Raw genomic sequence first — 12,144 nt, forward strand, 5'->3', positions numbered from 1 at the left:
TAAATCTTGGATGTCCAATCATTATCTTGTTCTCAATTCCAATAAAACAGCTTTTCTTTCCTGCAGCTACCATTCTCCCTCCTCTCCATCCTCTGCCTCCTACATCAATTTCTCAGGCCACTTTCTTTTCTTTCTATTACTTCTTCAGCTGATAATCTTGGTCGTCTCTAAGATTCCTTTCTTTCTTTCTTTATATTTCCTTACTTTCTCGTTCTTGTCAAGCACACCTTTTTAACATGTGTAAGGCTAGGCCCTTTCTTACCTTCCCGCTGCTCAGATTTCTTCTGGTATCTTTTATCGTCTCTTCTATTGTTCTTTTTGGTCTCCCAGTCTCGTGTTTTAGCACTCTTAAGTCCATTTTCAATTCTTCTATTCGTCTTTGGTCTCATTGTGATTGATATGCCCTATCTTCTCTCTCTTGGCTATCTTTCCATTCTCGTCCTAAATGTAAACTTTCTTTGTATGGCTTTTAAATCCCTTTACAATCTTTCCCCCTTCTATCTCTCTTCCTTGATGTCCTTCTACACTCCCCCTCGTTCTCTCCATTCCCAGTCTTTCCTTTAACTGTCCCTCGTCCGCCCTGTGCCCAGTCCCGATTTCACTCATTTTTTCTACTAGCTCCTTTTCACTGGAACGCACATACATTCTCTCTTCGTTCTATCTATTCATAGTCTCTCCTCTACACTGCTCTTAAATCTCATCATCTTTAGTTTATTTTGGTTGACCGGTCACCATTTTTCATATTGATTGTTCTGTGTTGTGATTTGTACAGCACTTTAGTGTAAAGTGCTTAATAAATACATAATAAATACACTGGTGGAGCCAGTCTGGACGTATTTTCCTACTGTTTTCTTACAGCACAGATTACTTGCAAAGCCAAAAAGAGTGTTTTTTAGGTGGGGATACTGGCAAAGCTAGCATAGACAAGCTTCCTTATAATATCATTACTGACATTATAGGCAAAGCAAAAGATGAGTATGTACTTCTATGGGAAAATTGGCACATATTGGTGCTGCCAGATGGACATGTATCGGCAGAGCCAACATGAAAAGGGTTTATATACTGACCTATTTTATGCATTGTAATATGCTCTTGTGCACTGCTACTGACTTGCATCTATTGGATTTTTACGTGGGTTACCCCTATGATTACAAACACTGTGGCTTTCCACCCAATTTTTCCCAGAAAAATGTACTGTAAAATGCACCATTTTTATAAAATATTTCTAAAATGTTCACGTGTGGAGAATCCCCCCCAAACAATTCCCCCTCCCCTCCCCAACTTGAGTCTTCTTTGTTTGGTTTCCCCTGCTATGCTTGGTCGCTCCGTGTATTCGTGGGAAACACTTACAGCCCTCAAATTAAAAAAATAACCATCCACCCCTAATAATTGCAAGCCCCTCAAGGTCAGCCTGTATGAGAAAAATAGGGTTTTATAATATGACCCAGAACGAACAGACCAATGCATGTTTAGTCACAGTAGGTGCTGTGGAATTAACTGTGGAACAAACCCTCCAACTTTCTTATTTAGACATTTTGCAGTACACAATGGGAAATACATATTTACGTTAGCACTTTAGAACTCTTTTTGCATACTTATAGGCGAATAATCTCTCATAGCGTCTGTTTTTAAAGCATTTTTTCTCCTTTGGTAATTGCTACATTTAAATGAAGAAGGGGAGTGGCCAGTGTTGGTATCAGCAGTTCCCACGTCTTCATTACCATTTTATCTTTCAAACATAACCAGATTTCGATTTTTGGATGCCATTTCCTTTAAAAAATGCAAATAAATGCAAAAATATGAACGTAATTATTGTTGCTTTCTTCAGCTCTTTAAGGACTATTAATAACAAATGTATTTATTTTGCTCCATCACTAAGTTTTTTTCACCATATGATTACATAGAACAGTCCATCACTTCAGACAACTTGCTTTTGCCTGCCACTTGAACCTTTACCATAAAGCCAACACTTGTGGCTGCTTATTGATTAAGAGCTTGCTTAACCCACTGGTGTAATTCCGGACCACTTGAATTTACAATTTAGGCCCTACAACCAGACTTAATATTACTATATAGTGACCACAGCGGTGCTAGCACAACACACTGACCTGAAGGCATAACTCAAATACCACTCTTTGTATCCCTCTTGGCCACTACCAATCACATTAAACTCTACTTCAGTAGTAAGTCAATACCAGATTCCTAGCTACACTGCCTTTGTGATGGTTCTTTGAAAAAATATTTAATACTCTGTAGCTGTATAAACCGTATTTTCCTCACCCTACTGCTCTGCCAAATATAGTTAAGGTGGCACCAATCAACTCCAATTGGTTTGCAGTACTGCATTATGTAACATACCTTCTTATATACTTGTCTGCTGATACTCTCCAGGTCATCGCCCTTGGAACTGCTATCCAGGAAGTCTGAAGGAAGACTGATGCTTTGGAGGTCATGGCCCTGCTGCTTCCATTTCCAAAGTTCCTCAGTGGCTGTGCACACAAATCCCTCCACCTCTGGTATGGTGTGTGGCACAACCAAGATAGGCTCCTCACTAGCTTTCACAATAGATGGCTCCACCTTGGGCAGTGGGGCCTCCGGTTGCTTCGGCAATACTTTGCGGGAACTGATTCCAAAGTCCTCATCAAACCAGTCCTGTTCATCTTCAATCACATTCAAGAACTCTTGTTGGAGCTCAAGCTCTGAAAGGCGCTTTGTCAGCTCTTCCTGCCCGCTGGCACCAAACACTGGGCTGTCCTGAAAAGACAAGAAAAAAACAATCAGATCATAAATGAGGTGGATTACATTTTCTAAGAAGTCGGGCCCTGCCCCAGTTTGAAACTGCTGAGGGTGGCATTTTCCTTTGACTCAGGACTCAGCACTGAAGCCCAACACACTGAAAGCAGGAAAACCTCACAAAGATACCATAAGAACATTATTATTTAGGTACAGCCAAAACAGATCTATGTTCTAATCGTGGAGTCATTGGCGGTCATTACTAAGTTGCTGGTAGGCGGTTTACCGTTTCTGCCGCTCAATATCCCGGTAGTACCGGGATATTACGGGCGGCGGCAGAGCAGTAAGTTCCCTTTCACATGGAGTCACACAGGGCTCCATGGAAATGGGAACACTGAAGCAACAGCAGCGTTGTTAACAGTGCCGGTGCTTCTGTGATTTATCTGCCGGTATGGGACTGAACTACCGGCAGGTCAGGCATGCTGGTAGTTCACACGGAGTGAGCTGGTCCAGTAAAGGTGCTGGTAACTTTGTTACTGGCACCTTAATTCCGGCCTGCCTCACTTGTAATGAAGCCCATTGTCTTCTATACTCAATTTGGAAATTAATAAAAGACAATTAACAAACAGGCTTATTATTAAATACTTTACAGAAATCTGTCATTTTACACATCTGCCAAAGCTGTAATGTGTATAAAACAAAATATTATTTAAAATAATGCCTCATTTCTGGGACGCTCCCTTTGCACAGTCCACCTAACACGCTGCATGCTTTTTCCTACAATTAACATCAGTCCTAGTCAGTAAAGCCAATGGTGAAGGACTGTGGGCATCATAGCCCATAACATCTGGACAGATACATTTTGCCTACACCAGTAGTAACTATATATTTTGTTATTTAAGTCAAAGTTGGCAGCAATATAGTACAGATACAGTAAGTGAACAAACGAGTACAAGCACAACACCATTGACAGTGAGAGTATTGAATATACACCATACAATATAATCAGACTTGAAACTTTCTTACTAGGCTTGTGCACAAGGCAAATCACCTTGCCTTGGAATTTTAAATAAAGCAGAGTGAAACCCAAGGCGGCAGTCCCACTAGTCAGCTTGGCGTGGCCATTGGCACGCCGGGGGGCACAGGGGCAGTGGGAGCTCATGTAGTCGTTTACAGACAATAGTGATATTATGCAAGCGTGTTCACAGTGGTTTGTCATCAGAAGGGTGAAACATGTCCATGGTTAACATCTTCCAGGCTTCGTAAGCAGTGGCCTGGTTCCCTTTGTGAGTATGTAATGCCCCAGTCCATGCCCTTGTTTCAGCTTTGCACCAAGTGAAAATTCTTGACACCATAGTTTATATTGTGGGCCTTTACGGAGCTTCCGGGACATAGCCACTCGTCGCTTAGCAAGTATGCATGCCAAGTCCATGAATTTGGTGATGTGTCTGTACTTGCTTGGCCTAGGAAATGCAGCTAGCAAACATTCCGATGGGCTCCAATGATATCTGGCATTCCCAGCTTTCCTGCTGGCCAGCTTTATCTGGGACCAAAGGCACTGCACCTCCCACATTTCCAGAGCATGTGTATAAGGTCTGTTCTGTCCTGATTGCACCAGGGGCAGATTAGTTGTTTGTCAGCATTACATTTGGCCACTCGTTTAGGGGTCATATATGCGCGATGGAGCACATTGATTTGGAGCAGTCTGAATCTCGCGTTTCAGGACACATTCTTGGGGAAGCTCTGCACTAGTTCCCATTTTTAATCAGTCATTGCGGAGCCCATGCCAGCCTGCCACTGCAGCCTCAGGCTAGCATCCCTAAAGCTAGACCCATTTAGTAGTCAACTGTGCTATCTGGACATCGGTCTTCAGCCGTCCTTCAGTGTGTACATCAGGGATAGGAGCACAGTTTCCTTTGGTTCGTTGGGCCACCTATTCCATTTATGACCCACCACTCATGTATCTCAGGAATTGTCCCTTTAGGGAGACACGCTTGTTGTGTTAGGTCGTCGAGATCCCTGAATTTCCCATTATCATACATGTCACCCCAGGCAGATATGCCCAATTCCACCTGGCGCCGACCAGCACCCAATTCCTCCCTGCCTGTGCTCCCAGTAGCAACTATAGAGACGTTGGGTGGGTATGGGTGTCACACCCATAGTAATTTTAACGCTCTGGACCACATTTGCCTGCCTAGATCTACAAGTAGTGGTCGAGTGTTCATGCAACAGATTGGGAGCCACAGTGTTTCCTTGAGCCAGCCAGGCCATACCAGTGGTTGGAGCAGCTCTAGTTCAGATGTAGGAAGATCTGATAACCATTTTGTGATAAAACCTAACTGGGCAGCTAGGTAGTAAAGCTCTATTCATGGCAACTGTATCCCATCATCTTTGTAGGGCAGGCTCAGTACTCTGAGCGCCAGCCTGTGCCGGTGTGGGCCCCAGAGAAACTCTCTAAGCATGGTATCAAGTGAGCGGGAAGGGAGTCATTTCTTACCTGCAACTCCATTTCTCAAGCGTTGGTATCTTTCATGGATTCACATGCTGTGAATATTTCCCGTTATCCGGCTGGGAAACCTCAGTAATTTTAACATAGCGTTTTCCTATGGAAAACCTCGACACTTCAGTGTCCTATCGACATTCTATTTGGGTGCTTTAGGCTACACCAATAGGACGTCTGATATAAATAGCCCCGCCCCCTCGGCTTCTCTTTAGATTTTAACCTCCAAAGTAGAGGGAACCCAAACCAAGGTTCGCCTGCAGGGGTGGCCGGCGGGCGCATGTGAATCCATGAAAGATACTAACGCTGGAGAAATGAGTTACAGGTAAGAAACTACTCCCTTCTCCAGCATTGGATCTTTCATGGATTCACATGCTATGAATAGATTACATAGCAGTATGACCAATGTGTGGCGGTGCATGACAGGCAAACCATATAATAACATCCATTGACATGCATGAGGACAAAAACTAGCAAGTCACTGAGTAAAATAGAAAACCCCCGAAGTTGCAAGGCCTACCTTACTGAAACAGGCGTTGGAGGACTGCCCGTCCCACCCGCACATCTTCCACATGTTGCTACCCCAGACAGTAGTGCCTGGTGAAGGTATGCAGCACCGCCTGGTCAATGTCCAAGAGCGGTATACTAGACCAAAGCGCCGCAGACGACGCTGTGGACCGTGTAGAATGGGCCTTAGGAGTGCCCCTCAAAGGCTTGCCAGCCATTGCGTGACAAAATGAAATTGTAGACGATACCCAATGGGAAAGTCCTTGCTTGGAAATAGACCGTCCCTTGTTGGAGGGACCAAAAGCCTCAAACAGCTGATTCGACCTCCGGAAGTCTCGAGTACGGTTCAGATAAAATTTCAGCGCCCTCTTAACATCCAGAGAATGCAGTGCTTTTTCAGCTGGCTTGGACACATTAGCAAAGAACGAGGGTAAGTTAATAGAAGAACGTTTTTGAAACGTCGACAGCACTTTCGGGATAAAGTGTGGATTAGTATCCAGGAGAACCTTGTTCCTCATAAATCTCAGATAAGGTGGGTCCAATGACCAATGCCTGCAATTCAGACACCTGTCTGGCCAAGGTTTTGCAACCAGAAATGCAACTTTCCACAAGAGGAAATCAAGGAGGCCGTCAGCATGGCTCCACACCGGTGCAAACCTCTTCTCTGCGGGGAATATCCGAAACAGTCCTTTCAGAAAACGTTTAACCAAGCAATCACTAAACAGTGGAGCAGCATGGCGCCGTCTCATGAACCTAGAAATCTCTGCCAAATGAACCTTGATGGATGATAACAGCAGGCCTCCTTTTGCAAGATGTAACCAACACGGGAGAACCTGGGCCAGAGAGACGTCCAATGGCTGTATCTCTAGGTGATCCTCACACCAGGCACAGAATCTTGCCCATTTATGACCATACGATACATTGGTAGAAGGGGCCCTTGCCGCCTCCAAGATCTGGCGACACTCCTAGGAGATACCTAGATGAGCGAACTCGGAGTGGTCAGGAGCCACGCAGCCAGGCTGAGATGCCGGATCGTGATGTCACACTCTGCCGTCGTCCTGAGACAGGAGATCTTAGACCGCTCCTAGACGAAACAGCTCTTGCACCGCAAGGGGAAGGAGATCTGAAAACCATGTCTGCCTGGGACAGAACGGGGCTATCAAAATCACCCTGCACCGGTACTTTCGCACCCACTGGATCGTTCTCCGAATCAGTGAAAACGGGGGAAACGCACACGCGAAGAGGCCCGTCCACAAGAATGAGAACGCGTCCCTCATTGACTCCGGATGAGCGCCTCTGCTGGAAAACTCCGGACACGGCTTGTTTTCCTTTGTGGCAAACAAGTCTATCGGGGAAGACCCCCATTCCCGGAAGATTCTTGTCACCTTCTGCGTCTTCAGCCGCCACTCGTGCAGCTGACTGGCGTCTCTGCTGAGTGCGTCTGCTTGAACATTCAGAACTCCCGGCAGATGGAAAGCTACAATCTGGATCCCTTGAGCCAATGTCAGACCTCCTGAGACTCCTGTGACAAAACCCGGGAATGCGTGCCACCCTGCTTCCTCAAATAGAACATTGTGCTGGTATTGTCCATTAACACCCTCACCACTGCTCCTCGAATGCGAGGGAGAAATGACTTCAGAGCCCAGTGCACCGCTCTCAACTCGAGCACATTGATATGCAACAATGTCTCCTCCCAAGACCATAAACCCCGTACCTGTGACTTGTCGAGGGGCGCCTCCCGCCCATCTGGGAAGCATCTGCCATGATTGTGAACTGAAACTCTGGTTGCAGCAGGGGCATGCCCCGTAGGAGATTGTCTGTGCAAGTCCACCACCGAAGGGCTTCCACCAATCCCTCGGCGACGACCACTTTATCTGACCACAAGCCTCGAGTTTGCGACCACCTGTCTGCAAGGAATTCCTGCACTGGTCTCAAGAACAGGCAGCAATTTGGAATGAGCGGAATACATGACGCCATGGCTCCCAACAGCGACGTGTAACTTTGGACCAAGGCCACCGTACCACGGCCCCACTCGCCAGCTTTGGACCGCAACTTCAACACTCTTTCGTCAAAAGGTTTCACCAGATAGTCCAGGGTAAGAAACTGCGCCCGAGAAACACCAATTCCCTGGACAGTGTCAAATAGGATTTTTTGAGGTTGACTGCGAATCGCAGCCGTTGTAGCAGGCCCGTGGTCACCATGAGAGACTCCCTTGTCCATTCCGGGGACAGACCCCTTACCAACCAATCGTCCAGGTAGGGGTAGGTATAATCGCCCTCCATGCGGAGAAATGCAGCCACCGGAGCCAGACACTTTGTAAAGGTCCTGTGAGATGACTTCAGGCCAAACGGGAGGACACAGAACAGGTAATGATCCTCCCCGACCACAAAACGAGGGAACATGCAGTGTTTTTGCCTCTTCGGGATGTGAAAGTAGGCGTCTTACTCCAGAAACTCGCCCGGTTAAACCGAGCAGATGACATCCTGAAGTGTGAGCATCTTGAACTTCAGGCGTTGCAGATTCTTGTTTAGTGACCGAAGATCTAGAATAGGCAACCACTTGCCATTGGGCATTTTTACAACGAGTACACCCCCTAGCCCCGTTCCGAGACCGGAACTGGTTCTATCACCCATTTTGCTAGCATGAGTACCACCTCCTGCCACAAGACTGTAAGATGTGGCTGCGCCACATTCAAGGGCGGAAAAGGGACAGGAGGACGCCGAAACTCCAACGAGTGGCGGAGACGTACTGTATCCAGCACCCAGCGGTCTTGAGATGATCAAGAATCGGGGCTAGCTTGTGCCACATCTCCCAATCATACCTGGCCATAATAGCCAATCAATTAGCAGCTTTTACCGTTGTAGCCCCCCACCGTCAGGACCTTCTTCCAAAATGTGTCCTGTTTCCTGGCTTCACTGTCCGGGGCGTAACAGGTTTGTGTTGGCTTCTGGCCTTACAACTAGCCAGCGCCGAAACCACTGACTCGGGCGAGGGCTGCGACACAAGACATCTGGGGTGGACTCAGGAGCCTTGAATTTCTTTTCCAGGCGTCCATTCACTGCAGGCTCAGAAAACGTGTGGCGCAGTGCACAGGCCCTCCTGCCACACGTGGTCGAGAATCTGAACCGAGAAAACTGCCTTCCGTCGCTTTCCCATATGGTCGAAGAGAAAGCAGTCCTTCCTCAGGAGCCAGACCAAAAACCTGACATGCTTTCGCCATCATGGCATGGAATGCCCCAACATCATCCGGCGGAGATGGTTGAGCCGGGCTACTAGGTTGTTCTTCCTCAAGATCTGTATCCCATGTATCGTCCCTCGTAGGCGACGAAGACACAGTCGACAGGGCATCACGCTGAGCACTCTCCGGCTCCGAATCTGGCAATTCCCCTTCTTCAGGATGACTTTGTGGACGGTCCAATCCCACCGGCAACGGCAATGGCAACCGAACCGGAGGCGACTTCCCAGGGGCCTCACCAGGCACATTTTCAACCACCGGAGCCGACAGGCTCAGAGGCGGTCGAAGCCTCGCATCCAGTTGCCCCAACAACGACTGGAGCGTATTCAACACCTGCAAGGATAACAGGGACTGAGGATTCACCAACGGGTAAGGGGCGGCCCAACCCCCACCCCACTCGACGTAGACAAGTGGACGCGTATTCTGTTTCCTCCATACCCAAGGAAACAGAATACGCAGCCGGTTCCTGTTGCAGAATGTCCACAGGAAGCATGGGCCCAAAACCGGAAGACTGCCACAGACCTCCCGTCGGCAACAAGCCTTCCGAATCCATCTGCGTCGACTATAATAGCGGACCACTGTCAGTCACAGTCGTGGACGGAGCAGATGACACCTACGTCGATGACTGGAAAGCGGATTGAACCACCACCGTCGATGAGGGAACATCCGTTGACGCCACTCTTGTCGGAACTGCGGCCTCCACGGTCTTAGCATTCTCCGGAGACATGGACTTTTTGGAAGAAGAACCAGAACGGTGTTTCGAAGAGTCCCAGCTGGACGAGGACCTAGAATGATCTTTCGACAACGAATACTTCGAGGAATACCCCTTCGGCTTTGCGTGTCCTCTGTCTGACCCCTTCGACTTCTCGGGCCTACCATATGCGGGGCTATTTAGATCAGACGTCCTATTGATGTAGCCTAAAGCACCCAAAAAGAATGTTGATAGGACACTAAAGTGCCAGATTTTCCATAGGACAATGCTAAGTTAAAGATACTGAGGTTTCCCAGCCTGACGACGGGAAATAGTCACAGCATGTGAATCCATGAAAAATCCAATGCTGGAGAAAAAGTGTTCCCGATGTAGTAATGGACGTTCATGAAGCTGTACAAGAACCTGGGGAGGACAATCATTTTAACTATAGCGGCCCTACCCATGAGTGACAGCTGTAGTCTGGACCAGAAGGCCATTGATTTCTTAAGACCCTCTACAACTCTAAGAGTGTTGAGGGTATGGGTTTCTTTAGGTGTATGCGTGATCTGGATGTCTCCCATTGTAGACACAGATCCGGCAGGGTGGCAGCATCCCCCTGTGAAGCCCAGCCAGGGTGAAGAGTCAGGAATTCTGCCTGTTGAAGGAGATACCGAACAATGCAGCAAATTCGTCTAGTACGTCTAAAATAACAGGTAGGTTGTGTTGCAGTTTGCACAAGTAGAGTAGTACATTGTCCGCATACAGCGATAGGTGGTGTTTGGAATTCCCTATTGTAATGCCCACCTCTAAGTATTCCTGCTATAGGAATACCATCATGGGCTCCAAAGCCAGTATATATAACATGGGTGACAGCGGGCATCCCTGGCGAGTGCCCCGCTGTATACTCCATGCTTCTGATATCTGCCTACCCAACTTCACCATGGCCATTGGGGAAATGTACAGCAATACCACCCAACAAATGAAGTTCTTCCCAAGGCCAAAACTTTGTAATGTGGCGAGCAGCCACACCCAGTACACAGAGTCAAAAGCCTTGGTGGCATCGAGAGATGCAACCGCGCAGTGTTCAAGGCAAGGTTTGGTTTGGTCTATTATACTCTGTAACCGACAGAGGTCCAGGGCGGTGCTACGGCCTGGAAAAACCCGGTTTGGTCAGTGTGCATCAAGGAAGCAATAACCATATGGAGGCACACATCCAATACAGTACTGAGTATCTACATCATAATTAAGCAAAGCCAAGGGGTGGTAAGAGTCACAACTACCTGTTGGCTTCCCAGGTTTCGGAATTGGTATCACCAAGGCTTCTCTCATGCTGGCTGGAAGTATGCCCGTGTCGTATGCCTCTTCAAAGACTTGTGTCATGTTTATATCATTGGGATAATAGGTAATAAAGAGGTCATTAATCACGGATTGTGATCTCCGTGGGCCACCACATTCATCCTGCAGTAGGGTGGTCAGGAGTCTAGGATGTTCACATTTACAAAGCCAGGCCAGCAATCTCCCAGGCTCGTCCCCATCTCTGTGTGCCCGGGCTATGCATGTGGCGTGATCAAACAGACAGTCTGTCCCATGCTTGCAGGCACCGAGAACGGGACTCAGCCAGCTCAACCTTGATCAACCCCCGTTAGGCAGAATCCTGTGCAGTTCCCTTAGAGAGCACTACAGAAGATTAAGACTACACGTATGAGCAATAAATCCCCTTTGCTAACAGTCTGTACCACAAAGATTTAGTTGGTAGCTGTGGCTACGCAGTCAGACTTATCTCAAGAGGGAGATGAGTAGTATTCAGGGTGTACATAATAGGACTACAGTACCATGGCACAAGGAAACACTGACCAGAGCTTTGTATTAAAAAGAATATATATATTTATTTTACACACTTCTAGTTCAACACATTAATCACAGTTAATAAAGCAAGTTAAAATCAGTCAAGAAAAGTATACACAACTCCCTAGTTAAATTGTAGACAAGTTTGAGCAAGAGTGAAAACTGAGCAAAACGACACAGTGAAAACCAAACACAAACGGCACTCTAGCAATTTCTCACAAGGGAGGAAAAGCACCAGTTATACAGACATATCTTCTTACACACCCTTCCCAGAAGTTTGTGAACAAGTTTAGGCAAGGCAGTACTTTAGCATAGAGGATACTTAAATGAAAACCAAGCAAAATGGCACTTCACAAGTTTTAAAAGTGGGAAGGAAAAGGTGGTTATAAGAAGTAGGTGCACCAACACAGTTCTAGTTGAGAAGCAATCTCCAGAAGGCAGTTCTTACAAATGTAGCCAGAGTCAATAGGCCTGTGCCAGAGTTAGTGGTACAGGGCAAAAGGGCCCAGGAGCAAAATGTTCTTGTATCTTCAGTCAAGTCTTTGGTTACCGATTTCGAAAAGGTGGATGCAGAAGGTGAAAGACAATGTTTAGAAGATAAGGGCGGCCAACCCAACAGGTAGGTAAAGGATT

General features: G+C 47.1%; 1 protein-coding gene across 3 annotated transcripts in view; it reads right to left on the reverse strand.

The window, feature by feature from the left end:
* CEP350 (centrosomal protein 350) overlaps positions 1-12,144 on the reverse strand; it is a 2,433,119-nt gene that overhangs the window by 141,956 nt on the left and 2,279,019 nt on the right. For all 3 annotated transcript variants that reach the window (XM_069641456.1, XM_069641455.1, XM_069641457.1), the window contains one exon: positions 2,359-2,754. In XM_069641456.1, coding sequence (XP_069497557.1) covers positions 2,359-2,754 — 396 coding nt within the window. The remainder of the gene's footprint in view (positions 1-2,358; positions 2,755-12,144) is intronic.

This window comes from Ambystoma mexicanum, chromosome 1q, assembly GCF_040938575.1.
Source record: "Ambystoma mexicanum isolate Mex_15411 chromosome 1q, UKY_AmexF1_1, whole genome shotgun sequence".
Lineage (NCBI taxonomy): Eukaryota > Metazoa > Chordata > Amphibia > Caudata > Ambystomatidae > Ambystoma > Ambystoma mexicanum.